Below are 16,968 nucleotides of genomic sequence, written 5' to 3'. Positions count from 1 at the left end.
ACCTATGTCTACCCCCCTAAAAAATTCGCACCACCTTCTGCGGCAATATTTTCCCATTATTATTTTCGCCTTTTTAATTATAATGATACTCTTTTCTGAGAATTTATAAAGGATAACTTAAATTAATCTATCTCTACTACCAACTATCGATATTTTGTGAATATAAAGAATTTATCTTTTAAATAATAAATTCAATTCAATTCTCCATTATTTATAATGAATTCATTATTATAACTTTATGAGCTTGCTGAAATATCTAAACCTCTTAAATGTAAAGTTTTATTTGGAAAACAATGTGTATGATTGTTTGCAATATATAGATTTGGTCGATGAATTGTATCATAATAGTTCTATAATAAAAGTATTAATATAAATTTTGTCCTATTTCATCTCAAAATTCAATAGATAACCCCAAAACTTATCCTACCCCCATTAAAAAATAGGGTGCAAACTGTTCCTTCCTGCTCATGTAGACGCTGACTACTGCATATATTTCCAGTAATAAAGTTGATAAAATTGGCCGTACTGTACATTCAAGTTTGAACATGCAAAACGATATTTCTGTCAATGTCAGCATTGGTATCCCCTTCTAAAATAGAATCATGAACAACAATGTTAACTCAACCATAAAACGGTCGTAGCTCGTAAGTATTGTTTTAAAGGCCAAGACAGAACTACTGCATATTTTCCATTAATAAAGTTGATGAAATTGGCCGTACTGTACGTTCAAGTTTGAACATTCCTCTAAATATTCATGATTCTCAGAGAATCGGATAAAGTAATATTTATATTAACTCCTAGTGAAGTGAATGATAGTACAGAATTAAATGTTTATATTTGTTAAAAAATAAGCGGACGCATAGGGATTGTGGTAGTAGTGATAGTATAATTTGGAGAACTGGGTAAAAATAAAATAAACGTAGATATAAAACATAATATAAAAAAAAATAGTAAACCTCCAGATGAGTTCATTTCAAGCGTAGTTCTTTATTATTTTGTCTACCAGTAACTCTATAATGTGTAAGGCTTTTGTTTAATCGTCATTATTTTCTTTGCTTATCTTTAATAATAGATTCATCATGTTTTGTAGCAATGTGAGGGATTAGGGTTAGCCTAGACAAATAAAGAAATCAGGCAAAAATATAAATAAACTATTGTTGAAATTAAACAAACATTAAAACAATGTAAAACCAGTAGATGGGTCAATATTAGATGCATATTTCTAGTAGTTGGAGGGCTGTCATCAAAAAATTTTGGGGGACTTATCAAGCCTATTATGATATTCTAAAAGTTAAAAAATAACATGATGAATGTAATGTTATTAAGATTAAGGTTAATTAATTGTAAGGTAATTAAAAAATAAGATTAAAAAAGGGGGCAAAAGGGAAGGTATAAATTATTATATTATAAAAATTAAATTAAAGGAATTGATAAGGTTTTGAGAAATAGTGGTTAATAGATAATAGAGATAGAAAGAAAGGAATGAGATAATAACATTTAGTGAGAAATAAATTCATTAAGGGAGGGGAAAAAAATAAAGAAAGAGTTATTTGTAGAGATTATAAATAGGTTAGGATACGAATATTTAAATATTTGAATATACTTGGTTATCTTCTTAATTATTGGTTATGAAAGAAAAATGTGAGTATAAAAAATTGTAATGTAAGTACTGACAAAAATTGTGAGTATGTTCAAAATGAATATACAAGTTGAGTATCTTGTAGAGATTTCATTAATGTGTAATTGATAATATGAGATGAAAATTGATAAGGTAATCTAAAAAATAAAGAAAGGATTAAGTGAAATAAAAAGTCTCATTCATATTTACAAAGTTGAGGGAATATTGTTTTTATCAATTCAAAGACGATTTTTCAAATCTCTCAATCCATGTTAGGTATGTGTACACCATCAATTCTCGAAATTCCATTCATCTGTTTGTATAAAATAAATAAATAAAATCAACAAATAGAAAAAATAAAAATAAATACCTACCGATGACATGACGTAGCGATGACGTAGTGAAGACATCGGAAAATTATAATATAGATAAATAAAAATCTTAAAATTACTTTTTTAATCATGTCTAATTCCCTGCCAACCTTAACACCCTCAAAATATCAAGATGGAAGACGGGTCTCGAGCTGCCAATACCAGAAATAAAAAATTTTACTTAGCAAAATCATCTTTTAGGAATTCAGTAATAATTACTTGTAGTTTTAATTATGAGTAATTAATGGAAAAAAAATAATATATGCTGTATTACCAATCTATATATATTGCAATTAAGCATTATATATTGGCTAAACTTCAAAATTAATGCTCGCCAAAATTAGGCAAATTTAATGCTCAAGGGTGAGTCTTTTCATATCTAAGTAAACAGAAGAGATAAAAAAAAATATCTTTAAAGATCGTAAAATCATAAAATCCCAAATATTTTGAATTAGAGAAATCCCTTATACTTAGATGTAATTTATTTTTGAATCGCCATTCAAAATTCAATAAAGACAATCTAATAGTTTATAACTCTATTTTGGTTATTGACTGGTAAAACTGATTGATTAATTTATAAATATTAAGTACTTTCGACAATAAATATTAGAGCAACCCAGATATCTCTTTTGCTAATAAGGATCAAGGTTTAACTAATGATCTCAATGATCATATTAATAAAGCCTAGATTCCTTGTGGGCGATTCTTATATAATAAGACTTCGAGGAAAAGCAGCGGGCAGGATAGCAAATTTCTTTATTTAAATAATTAATTTTATAAACCAAATAATAATAATTATATAAATTTATTAAGGCTAAAAGATAATAAAAACTCCATCATTCAATTAATCTTGTACCCATTTTAAAAACATTTTAATTAATCATGGAAATAAATGTCACAAAATAGTCACTATTGGCAATCGCAATATTAACTTCATGATATTAAATTCGATAAATTATCTTAGAGATATATGTTCGGCGAAATAGTTTTCGCTATATTGTCTTCGCGATTTGGGCTTTGCTGTGCTATAAAATTTCCACGATTATTAATTCATGATAAACGATTCGATATAATGTATTCATTTTGATGGCTATGAGGGTTTTTTACGACATTTGTTTCAAGATATTGTATTTGCAGGATAGTATTTGCTAATGTTGATTCACGATAAAAGATTTGCTATAATATCTATTTGCGATTAACGATATTCGAGGTAATAGTTTCGCAAGTTTCGCGATAAAAGTTTCGATGAATTTTGTAATAAATTAATAAAATATTATTTATAGATATTATATATAAAAATAGAATAGAATATTCGAAAATTAATTAATATAAATTTGATGTTTGAAATAAATTGAAATATAAATTAGTAGTCGTATTGTTTAAATTAGTAGTTGTAGAGATAAATGGGTTAGATGTTGAATTTGATTTTGACAATAATGCACAATCGTCATTGCTAGGAATTGATATATGGACAAGTATTGGGCGACCAAAAATTAGGCCAACCAGTCCATTGACTGCATATGGTGATCATCCGTTAAACGTTAAGGGCGAGACCCAAGTCAATGTTAGGATTGGATCACAGACAAGGATCCTATCAGTGGTAATAATGAATACAACTGGGGTGCCACTTTTCGTATTACCATGGATTATAGCATTCAATTTAGAAATGCCGTCAGGTAATGATTAAACAAATACGCAATTTGGTCAACAATATTGAAAAAGAAAAATGTTGCATAACACTAGATTCTAGAATTCAAGATATGATTAATAAACACCAAGAAATTTCGGAAGAGAATCAAGATTCTAAACATGCTTTGGATATTCGAAGTATTAATTTGGATTATATGCAATTGTCAGAAAATATTCTACGATAAGAGTCGAAGCAAGATTTAATATTAAAAAAAGTAGCAATACATATTCAGCAAATTGGCGAAACTTTGATCGTCATAAAGATAAAGAATTAGTTAATTATTATAATCGACGGGAAGAGCTTTCTGTCAATCGTGATATTATAGAATGGAATGGGAGATTGGTTATTCCTAATAAATTAAGAAATGCAGTGTTAGTATTGATTCACCGGGGACATCCTGGGGAAAATATAATGAAATCTATTTTTAGATTGTATTGTTGGTGGCCCAGATGTGATGTTGATATAGAAAATTTTATCAAAATATGTTCTGGATGCCAGAAAAATAGACCATGGTTAGAAGTTGATCTAATGCAACTGCTGATGCTATGATAAAACGACTAAATAAATGGTTTGCTAGGCTTGGATACTTAAGTACATTGTGTCAGACAAAGGACCACAATTCTTATCTGGGGAATTCAGTAGATATTGTGATTTAATTAACATACGTCATATACGTTCGGCACCCTATCATCCAAAAACTAATGGATTAGCTGGAACTTTGAAAGGTCGGTATTATGTGACGAGAGATTCAATTAGCGATCCCGAAGAAGCTATGACACAGGTTTTAACACTACCAATTGGGAGAGCATAACTCCACAAGGAGATCTCCTGCTAAAATTATGTTTGGGAGGCAATTGAAAACAAGTCTGGATTGGATCCGACCAAATGCCGAACAAGAAATAGTAATGGCCTATGATAGACAAAGCCTTCATCATGATTTACATTCAAAGGAAAGAGAATTTAAAATCTCACAACCTATATTGTTAAATACCAATGATTGGAGAGAGGGAGTAATTAAAGAAAGAATAGGACTTTATTCTTATATTGTTGAATCTTCTGGGAAAACATTACGGAAGCATGCAGATCAGTTAAGAAATCGTTTAGTTATCCCAAATCATGAAAGTTCTTTGGAAGTAACAGAAATGATTGTGCCAGTGAATGAAGCAAATACAAACACAAATACAAATACCACTTTACGTTGTTCATCAAGAAACCGTAAACCTACAAAGAGGTTTATAGAAGAAATCTAACTTTAAAATGTTTGAAGGAAATGTAATAAATTAATAAAATATTATTCATAGATATTATATATAAAAATAGAATAGAATATTCGAAAATTAATTAATATAAATTTGATGTTTGAAATAAATTGAAATATAAATTAGTAGTCGTATTGTTTATAAATTAGTAGTTGTATTACTACATTTACATGAAACCAATTAGAATAATAATATATAAAAATATGTAATTTACATTATCTCTATTTGAAATTATATTAAAATTTATTTTATATAAATATAATTCTAATCAAAATTAAATCAACATTTAAATTTATAAAAATATTTTTTATTAACAACATATTCAATTTGTTAGAATAATTTTATCATTATGACAAAAATAACTTTAATTTATAAAATACCTAATATTGAATCTCTTAAATGCATGAATGTCTACAAAGAAAATTTATTATGGGGATCGTTAAAATGCGTATGATAGCCTTATGTTCTCAATTTTTTAGTTGGAAGAAAAATACGGAGATTTTGGTTGGAAATTGCTTTCAATCATTTATAGTTCTCCATATATATGGACTTAATTTTCAGCTTCAGGCTGTTTGTTTGAAGAGGTAATTTGTAGTCTAATACCTTTGACGCGTTTAAGATGGTGATAATGAAAACTTAGATTTATTTATATCCCAAATTTTGAGGATGCATGAGAGGTTTGATTAGGTTGTGGGTAACCAATGAATCGATTTTAGAAAGAGATAAAATCTGAGATTAAAAGTGGAACAGAAAATGCCAATACCTCCCATTTCAATGTGAGAGAAATTTATAGTGAGGAAAACGTAATTTTTGAGAGAATTTCTTCTATGGACTGTCTGATCTGGGATAAATTTATTCAATATTTCAAAAATGCATACCTATCTTTACTAAGGCCTGTCAATTTTTATTTTATCTGTCAATCAAAGCCCATCTCTCAATTCTCCTTTTCCCTGTCAAATCTCAGTTAAATTAAACTGCATGACCATTTTGATTTTCCACTAAAATGACATCATCTCCATGCCAGAAATATGATCCTTTTGCATTGTCCGATTCTGAAAACGAAGAAAATAAGTCAACCGATATAAATTTAAACAGTAGAGAAAATGCCCTGATTAATAATTTACCTGATAATTCAGAGAGTAAAGATGGTTTTTCTTTAGATGCTACTAACTCGATTACGTTTTCCCCAGTTAGAGATCTTACCAAGTAAATATATATTTCGACATTAATTTTATATTAATCATAGTGATGTTGATAGATTTCAAGCAAGTGATGATTTTTTATCATTAATCCCTGTCCCTCTCAAAGATCATGATGTTTCGGATGCTATACATATTGATCAAGACTATTCTATTAATATTAAATGTGATGATATTCCTATACCACCACCTATACCTTCCTTGCCTTATCCTGAGGATAACATTAGTTTGGGTGATAAATATAAATTTGTAGATAATGAAGTTGCAAATCTAATTGCTAAAGCATCAAAAAAGCTTATGATAGATCATACTGATAACAATTTTTCTAATAAACATAATCAAAAAACGGATGTTACCCAATTTCACAATAATATATCAAAACAATCATTTGATAAAATGCCCTTGTTTGGTAAAAGAGGTAAAATTCTAACACCTTCATTTGCTATTAAACAGCAAAATATAATTACTACTTCAATATTTTCAGAGGAAAAATATACCAATGACATTGTGGAACAGTTATCTGATGATGAATCACATAAGAGTGAAAAGTTTAAAGATCATGAATCCATTATCAATAAAAATGTTAAGGAAATTTATATTGAAGATAATCATACAAGATCCAATTTGGGAAATGATTTGAAGACCAAGAATCTACAAAATAACCAAAATATTTTATTAGAAGAAAAAACTCTTACAAATTCAAATTTTACAACACCAAATCCTAGCAATATAATAATCGATAATATCAAGCCTAAACTTAATTCTGTCAAAAAACCTTCAATATATCTGCCTGAACCTTACATTCCTTCCTTGTTAGATGTTGAGATTAACCTGCCAACTGACTTTAACAAACCCTTATCCATACCAAATCTAACACCCCCTTTATTGCCCCCAATTAAAGGTCTGCCTTCTTTACTTGATTTAAATCTATCTAGTTTTGACCTTAGCAATCCTCATCACAATTTACTTTTGAAAGCTCATATTGATCGTTCTAACAATCTGGTTAAAGATAAAGATCCTTTACTAAATTTATCTTCTGGAGTTCAAGTACCAATAAAAGATCTTATCAGTGATGATTTAAACAAACTAAATCCCTTTCCTTCACTTCATCCTTTTCCATCAATTCAACCTTTTAACACTTCTAATTTACTTTTTCCTAATCCGAAAATTAACAATCCTAATAAACCTATAAGACCTAAAATACCCAGACAAACAGGTCAAGAACTTCAAGAAACTTTGGCTAGTGTTGCCAAGTCAATAAGTGAACTTGTGGAACAAAAAGAAACATTGGAAAAAAAAGAAAATAAGGAAGATTTAAGGAGGAATATTAAGTGGCATGAAAAGGAGAAAGATCAATATAGGAAACCTTCTAGGGAGAGGGAAAGAAGTGTTACAAAACGCAAGAGAAGTAAAGATAGGAATATGAGAGAGGATACATGGAAAAAATCATTTGATAAGACTGCCATATCACCTAAGAAAGCATCTGATAGAGATGGAGTAAAGCATAAAAGGGATATCTGGTCTAAAGAAACTCAACCTAAAAAGTTATCTAAGCCTTTAAAGTTTACCAAAAAAGAAAATGATAGTAACTATAATGAAGTGTCACCTAAATTTTGCAAAAATGATAAGACCCAACCTGATAGAAAAGATGTTGGAAGTGAAATTAAGAGTCCAGAACATTTGCCAAACTTAAATTCCTTAAAGACATCCAAATCAAGCCGAAAACCCCATAGTCCTAAAATGGATGATAGGTATTATATTTCTATTGAAATTTTGTGACAACATGGGTAATTCCATGACAAATTGACCAGCGATTTGGCCGACCATCTCAAAAATGATTGAAAACTTGGCATGTTAGTTATTTATGTATCAAAATTTTAGAGTGCTAGCTCAACCAGATCCAAAGATTTACGCCTTCAAAGTCAAAAATCGTGAAGTACATGATGTGATTTCATTAAATCTTGTTATTAAAATACTTAAGATAGAATTACAAATTATATATCATTTTATAGCCCTTAAAATTTTATGTTGGAAAATATAAAAAAAAAATTAAAAAATATCAAGTGTTTTCTTATTTCAAGTAAAAATAAAAAATTAACATTGTTAGGAAGGGTTTTTTTTTGAGTGTTAATATTCACTTAAAATGTTTATTACAGGCATGACTAAAATACGCGTCCCCAAAAACTACGCGTCCCTGGTCAAACGGGTTTAATTTATATAATATTAATAAAAAATCTTATTTAGCTTTATAAGATGAGTTAAAAAATGTTTTTTATGTAAAAAAAATGATAACTTAGTAAATTTTTTAAAAAATTATTTTTTTACATCAAAAAACTACGCGTCCCCGGTCAAGATACATTTTTTTTTAAAAAATAAAAGCAGAATTATATTTCGCTCATTAAATGAATATAGAAAATGTTTTTTATGATTTAAAAAAAAATGATAACTTAGTAAAATTTTGAAAAAACACTTTTTTTCTTCATTTTTTGACTAAAATACGCGTATCCGGTCAAGATACGTGTATAGTTTTTCAAGGAGATTCCGAAAATGATATTTATAATTTTATTTTTTTTTTAAATTATTTTTCGAAAAATTTTTTTTTGACTAAACTACGCGTCCCCGGTCAAGATACATTTTTTTTTAAAAAATAAAAGAAGATTCATATTTAGCTCATTAAATGGATACAGAAAATGTTTTTTTTATTTAAAAAAAGTGGTAACTTAGTAAAATTTTGAAAAAACACTTCTTTTTTTTCATTTTTTGACTAAAATATGCGTCCCTACGCGTCCCCGGTCAAGATAGATTATTTTTATAAAAATGAATATAGAATCGTGTATAGTTTTTTAAGGAGATTCCGAAAATGGTATTAATAATTTCGATTCTATATTCATTTTTATAAAAATAATCTATCTTGAAGGGGACGCGTATTTTAGTCAAAAAATGGAAAAAAAAGTGTTTTTTCAAAATTTTAGTAAGTTACCACTTTTTTTTAAATAAAAAAAACATTTTCTGTATCCATTTAATGAGCTAAATATGAATCTGCTTTTATTTTTTTTAAAAAAATGTATCTTGACCGGGGACGCGTAGTTTAGTCAAAAAAAAATTTTTCGAAAAATAATTTTAAAAAAAAATAAAATTATAAATATCATTTTCGGAATTTCCTTGAAAAACTAAACACGTATCTTGACCGGATACGCGTATTTTAGTCAAAAAATGAAGAAAAAAAGTGTTTTTTCAAAATTTTACTAAGTTACCACTTTTTTTTAAATAAAAAAAAACATCTTCTGTATCCATTTAATAAGCTAAATATGAATCTGCTTTTTTTTATGTAAAAAATTAGTATTTTAAAAATTTTACTAAGTTACAACTTTTTTTTTAAATAAAAAAAACATTTTCTATATCCATTTAATGACCTAAATATGAATCTGCTTGTATTTTTTAAAAAAAAATGTAACTTGATCGGGGACGCGTAGTTTTTAATTTAAAAAAATAATTTTTTAAAAATTTTACTAAGTTATCATTTTTTTTAAATCATAAAAAACATTTTCTATATTCATTTAATGAGCTAAATATGAATCTGCTTTTATTTTTTAAAAAAAAATGTATCTTAACCGGGGACGCGTAGTTTTTTGATGTAAAAAAACAATTTTTTAAAAAATTTACTGTTATCATTTTTTTTTAAATCATAAAAAACATTTTTTAACTCATCTTATAAAGCTAAATAAGATTTTTTATTAATATTATATAATTTAAACCCGTTTCACCTTGGACGCGTATTTTAGTCATGCCCGTTTATTACCTTTATATTAAATGATTTAATAAAAAATCTCAATCGCCATTTTTATTTTTTTAATTTTATTTAAATTTTTATAAATAAAAAAATGTAATATAGATTGCGTTATATTAATTTTTTTTACCATATATAATTTTTAATAAAAATATGAATAGTATTGTGATTAAAATTAAAAAATCAATTGAGTATAACCAAGAATGATGTCCTGGGGCGATATGTAAGCAGGCAGCCCATACAGATATGATTTTATTAGGACGCTATATTGTAAAATAAACATATTTTAAAATTTTAAACACAAACAAATAAAAATAAATACCTCTTGTTTTAATCTTATCCGATTTTGTGCTTATTAATAGAATTTCTTGAGACAATAATTTGTTGGTACGTCCTGTCACTGTAATAGGATCTACTATTGTTATTATTTGATTAATGGGTAACCATATCTTTTCCGCAATTTTGGGGTATGGTGATGTAAAAAGGAAATATATATCTCCTCAGTAATTTCATTCTTTTTTAGTACTGTGGCTAACCACCAAAAATCGTCATAAACACATGTTACGAATCCTTTAATATCGGCAAAAGACAAATTATCGGCATTTGAGATATTGTTAATTTGAAAGTCCTCTGCATATGAATATATTTTTGATTTAAGTTTACTTAAACTCAAAGGAAATATAGCATGTATTTCCCGAGTTCCTGGAATGGAACGAGCTAAACTGAATCTTTCTCGTAGTTTAATCTCTTGTAAATTGTATTGTTTGTTGGTTATATATGTAAAATTTACTGATGGTATGTTTTGTTTTGCAAATTTATATAAATCAACTGGCGTTAAAATATGTCCAGAACTGATGCGCTGAAGGCTTGAACGTGCTGCTAATCTTTTTAATTTTCCGCCAAGGCCGTCACATGGACCTTTTCCATGGGATGCAGCTGAAAAATGCCATTCAGCTGCTACACCAAAATCTTTCATGATAACACAGATTTATAAAAAAATTTCTGTTTTTATATTGTGCAGCTGATCCGACAGAGCAGTAATATATTTTGTTTGGCTTTTTGCTGAATTGATTGGTCAAAAATTTTATCATTTTAGTCTGGTATAAATGTACTGCAATAGCATTATGTTGAAGTGACTGATTTTACCATATAATTAAGGTTTTTGTCATTATTATTATACTATGCTATCATAGGATCGATAGTGGCTTGATTATTATTCCAGTGGAATCTTTGAACAGCATCTTAGATTATAAATGCATAATTTTCAAAGAAATCACAAATTATAATAAATTCATTTGGTTGTAAAAAATGTTTAAGTTTTGAAATATATGATGATTGATAAATCGTTATTTTCAAATAAAAACTATAATAGATCCACAACAATGAAAGGATATATCTACAAATTATGGCCTTAGAAATTTCTATTAATTAGCGCAAAATTATAATAGTTTGAATATATAATTTTTAAATATGTTTATTTTACAATATAGCGTCAATAAAATAATATCAGTATGGGCTGTCTGCTTACATGCCCCAGCACATTATTCTTGGTTATACTCAATTGATTTTTTAATTTTAATCACAATACTATTCATATTCATACTTTTATTAAAAATTATATATTATAAAAGAAAATTAATATAACGCCATCTATATAGCATTTGTTTATTTATAAAAATTCAAATAAAATTAAAAAAACAAAAATGGCTATCGAGATTTTTTATTAAATCGTTTAATATAAAGGTAATAACATCTTTAGTGAATATTGACACCCAAAAAAATCCCTTCCTAACAATGTTAATTTTTTATTTTTATCGAACACTAAATTTTTTAATTTTTTTTTATATTTTCCAACGTAAAATTTTAAAGGCTATAAAATGATATATAATTTGTAACTCTATCTTAAGTATTTTTTAAAATAACAAGATTTAATGAAATCACGCACTTCGCGATTTTCGACTTTGAAAACGTATATCTTTGGATCTGGTTGAGCTAGCACTCTAAAATTTTGATTTTAATAACATTTACAACATAAATAACTTATATGCCAAGTTTTATTCATTTTTGAGATGGTCGTCTGAAAATCTCGTTTTTTTGGTCGATTTGACGTGGAATCACTCACATATTAAAATCACCTTATTGCATATAATAAAATTTATAAGATATTATCTCTACTATGATTTATTTATTCCGCCTTTATTTTGCTTATTTGTTTAAATTTAAACTAAGGCCTCATTTATTTGCATTGCTGGATATTTAAAAAAAACAAGCAAATAAGTAAAGCTTATTATGACCAAACAATGCATTGAAGATTAAATTATTATGGATTATAAATTTTACTGTTAGCTTACTATAAACAAGACCTAATTCCAAAATATTGTTTGGTTGCTATATCTTATTCTTTTGGTTATATATTTTTTGAATATTTAACATAGCATCATTTCAAACTTATGAAGTATCCTGGCATATAGGATTATAAAATAATTCAAAGAAAATGTTTGTTATTTTTTTTATTAAATATTGTTATTTTTTATTTATAAAAATGACAAATTGTTTGGTAATTAACAAATGATTAAAAAAAATTAGTAGATTTATTCAGATTTTATAATTTACTCAATAAAAAAAAATTAAGCGACTTTCACATGGACACGATTGAAACGATGAATGTCATCCGCTACATTTCAAACAAATCATCTAATCTTTTAGACCTTTACTCTTCGGACCCTAGCGATCCCTCTATTCTATATCTGTCATCAAGTTTTGACAATCATTCCCACTTTTCTCCTTTCCGAATTGTCGAAGACGACTATTCGTTTCGATCTCCAAGAAAAAATAGCGAAGGAAATATGAAGGAAGATATGAACGCCTCTTTCAGTTACCTGAAATGGCCGAAGGTTTTAGTAAAATACACTAAAAAAGATTCAAGGCACAACAAAATTATCCCTTATTCCACAAATCCATACAACTTATTATCATTGAAGGATAATGCATTATTAAAGGAGTTTAAAATTGATTCGAAAAGTTTAAAGAGTCATTTTGTTGATCAAAATTGGGCATCCATAGAAAATTTCTTCGTGCCTCTTATAAATCACGTATCCCCCAAAACTTCTCCTATTTTATCAGATCGGGATGTAGATTTAGATGATCATCGCCAAGATTTAATAGAGCCTGTTCCTATTTTATCATCGGAATTGGATAAAGATTCACAGTATCATTGTCAAGATTCTATACCTCCAAATAATTTCACAACTTTAAAAAACGGGGCCACACCAGAACACGAAGATAATGGAAATGATACTATACTATTACCTGTGAAGGCAATCGATGATTCAATCGCAAGCTATGTCGCTTGTATTAAAAATGCCGAAAACGATTCCTTACCTATACCTGCGGACACTTCAGACGTATATGTCAAAAATGATTCCATACCTATATCCACGAAAACTTCAGGCGTATATATCAAAAATGATGCTACCGATAATAACGATGATGAAAATGATACGGTGCTCTTACCAGCAGAGGCGAGTGAAGCATCTTTCAAAAGCGGTGCCATTGGTAATAACAATTTTTAAACGTATTATATGTAATGTAATATAATATAGGATTATTATGTGGGTGAGATGGATTATACTCAGTTATTTTTTATTCAAATCTTGGTACTATTTGCTTCGTATTTATTCTTACTTTTTTTTAAACCGCTCCTTTCACCGATTATTATATCACCCAGATTCGTCCCTTTTTTGAAAATTTATCCATTCGTTCATATGCATTTTATTGATAAAAACCTAATTCGATTGATAACATAATAAATTATCAGAAACAACGCCCGGTTTCGCTTCCATTAACACCATAATTCAATCCCTCCTCGCCTCAACCTCGGCGGGCTTCGCGACAACTAATAAAGATATTTCAATCTCACTACCCTCCAGCACTAACTCAGTCGATATTCAGCCACTAATATCGGTTATAACTAATCTAGTTACATTATCCTTAACCAACGCTCCATTGTTGGAAAAATTAAACGCCTTATTAGCGAAACCATCGCTTATTAACCAACTTGCGTCTGGTGAAAATTTGAATTCAACTGCACACTTCGGTATGCAGGAGGATAAATATTTCAAAATAGAGGAAGAGGAAAAAGTAAAAAATACTATGAAAAGCGAAAATTCACAATTAATTATGACGGAGATTGGGCAGAATTCGATAAATTGCAAGAAAAACGATATTGAAATGAACGAATCTGACTTTAGTTTTAACGACATCCACGAAGACTCCCAAAAAAATCCTATGGAAGCAATAACAAAGACTCTTAATGACGATTTACCTAAACATTATTTCAATTTAACCGAAGACAACAACCCTTCTATAGAGCATAACGTTTCTGATATTTCATCGAATCACCCCAACCTTAGAACACAAACTGTTCCTCAAACCACCTTTACCTCTCCAATATCTTCTGACGCTACAAAAGACTCATTATTGGGTAACATAACCTCACTTCTACTAGCCCACATAGATCTTACTTCGCCTATTTCGGAATCTTCTGCCAAAAAAGGTTCCAATAAGTCGGAGCTTAAAAAATCGGTATCTTTCGACTTGTCGCCTCATCGGGATAGCGATTCTCCTCCGCCTCCACCCCCTCCCCCACTTCAAACCGACTCGAAACCGAACGCTGTCAGTAAAACAAAGAAAAAGAAGGGCGAAAAACAGAAAGGTAAGAATAAAAAGGCGGATAAAAAGAATAAGAAGCATCGCAAGGACGAGAAAAAATCCATGGATAATAACGATAGCGGATCGGATTCTCCCCCACCCCCTCCGCCACCATTAGTCTCGCTCTCGTCTACAATTCAATCTCACAACCATTTATATCACCAACTGATTGCTGGACAGCACTATTTTCCCCAACTTGATCTAAACAATACCCTTAACTTGCATAACCTAAATAACATCCCTATACCTAATATCCAACAGGCTTTCAATATTCAGGGAGGAATGCCACCATTCGTTAACTTTTCTGTTCCTCCCTTTAACAATATTATCACTGATCCGAACATCACCTATTCGCGTTAATTAATTATATGTAACTTTCAACGGTTTTCATCATTGTGATTTCTAGAAAATATTTTTTTTTATACCATTGATATTTAATTATTTTATACATATTTTGCGTTTAAATTTGGGTGATAGAATAATAATAATTTACCGTGAAATACTTTATATTTTGATTTGATATATTTATAGAATGACGAACAATAAATTTATATATCTTATCATTTAAGTTTTTATTCATCATATTTTATTTATTATTAAGGATGTTATAGAATTCTGGTCGTAATAAGTTTGTTATTATCAATATATGGGGTGGTTAGCTCCAACAAATGACACCTTTGAAAACGCTTGCTAAAATGGAATGATTTAACTAAATAAAATTTTGAAATTTATAATTTCATTGAGATAGATATATATACTTTTTTTGTGTACAAATATTTAAAATTTAAATTACTATCTTTCTTTATCGGAATCGATGTTAAACCAGCCCTCCATTTTCTTGAATACGCTCTCATAGCCCTTTTCTGGCTAATTGCAGATATAATACTATCTAATACGAAAGTCAGAATCCCGAATTCTTTGATGTAATGACTAAAGACTGAAAGTGATCTCTCTGGTCCTTGTACACCAACTGTTTATATTATTTCCATACATTGTAATCTTATTGATTCAAATCAGAGCTGAGAACCCGAAACCTCGATATTTTATTCAACGTGAACTTTTTTTTATAATTTATGACCAGGGTTCACAAATTGTTTTTCTTATTTTCAATATTAAATACAGGGTTGTGAACCTGAACCCAGAACCTTTCGAACCCTCAATATTACCCGGTTCAATAACTTTTTTATAAATATTAAATTTTTATTTATTTTAAAAAATAAAAATAACATAAAACTATATTAAAATTAATAACAATTTATTTTTAATATAAAAGCAGTTTTTGGTGAGAATTATTTTTCTTCGAATCCTTTTTATTATATTTTAGAGAAATCATTTTTTTCCGGTTCATCTTTTGGAAGAATATCCTAAGCCTAACAAATGAAATGGAATTTTGATGTCTATAGATTCTAATATTCTTAACTCATTCCTTATCATGAATTTAACTATTCAAGAATAATAAACAAATAAGATATATATGCCTTATATTATTATTTATTTAAATTACAATTACAATATCGGAAAGGGTAAGTTCCACTCATTTAGTTAAATTACAACTGGGTACAAGGTTTGTTGGTATCCTTGAGAAAAAAATCGGCATAATTTTATGAAGGGTGGGCCTTCATCTTCATAAAATTCACGTTCGCTCATTTTGGGCAGGTTTATGACCAACGTGCTAGATTAGATAAGATTATATTTTAGAATATTCCATTTTATGTAAGAATTTTACGGTTAATGATGCTTGGTACCTTAAGGTACCATCTATCAAATTTGAATTTTGTTCATTTTTCATTTGGATAGGCACTACCAAATATATTTATAATATATGATTTTTCGAAAGGCTCTATGGCCTAGTAGGCAAGAGGTTAGTTTACTTATCCCATGGTCCCGGTTTCGAATCCCAGGAATGATCATGTTTTTTTTCTTATTCTAACTTGGTGGTTCCATCCTTGGGGGGATAACATATAGGAGGCCGGACTCGACCACGTGATTCCGTATTAATATATAAATAATAAGGATCTTATTACATTTTAATAAATTTTGGTCGGTATTTAGCAAATTAGGTTGGTATTTAGAATATTTCCATACATTCACTTGGTAGTAAGCATCATTAACCGAATTTTACCAGCATATTTTGTAACTTTAATAATATATTTTAAGAATATTTTTTTTGTTTATTGGATTATTAAATTAAAAGTGACCAAATAAAGAAAATAACCATAATGTAAAATTTTATTAAATGCAATGTCAAATTTAGGCATAAAATATCGGTATTTTAATTTTAACATCTCTTTGGAAGATACCATATAAAAAAAACTAATGTTTCTGTTATTTTAA

The 16,968-nt window shown here is 28.4% G+C and overlaps 1 protein-coding gene across 1 annotated transcript; it reads left to right on the top strand.

Moving 5' to 3' along the window:
• Positions 1-5,903: 5,903 nt before the first annotated feature.
• LOC135926290 (uncharacterized) lies at positions 5,904-15,163 on the top strand. The gene is made up of 4 exons (XM_065462097.1): positions 5,904-6,144; positions 6,185-7,888; positions 12,557-13,479; positions 13,742-15,163. The coding sequence occupies exons 1-4, from the start codon at positions 5,942-5,944 to the stop codon at positions 14,992-14,994; spliced, it is 4,083 nt and encodes a 1,360-aa protein (XP_065318169.1). The 5' UTR covers positions 5,904-5,941; the 3' UTR covers positions 14,995-15,163.
• The last annotated feature ends 1,805 nt before the right edge of the window (positions 15,164-16,968 follow it).

Source organism: Gordionus sp. m RMFG-2023, chromosome 3 (assembly GCF_954871325.1).
Source record: "Gordionus sp. m RMFG-2023 chromosome 3, tfGorSpeb1-WG-v2, whole genome shotgun sequence".
Classification (NCBI taxonomy): Eukaryota; Metazoa; Nematomorpha; class Gordioida; order Chordodea; family Parachordodidae; genus Gordionus; species Gordionus sp. m RMFG-2023.
Note: the sequence above shows the minus strand (reverse complement) of the source record. Positions and strands in the feature narration are given on the sequence as shown.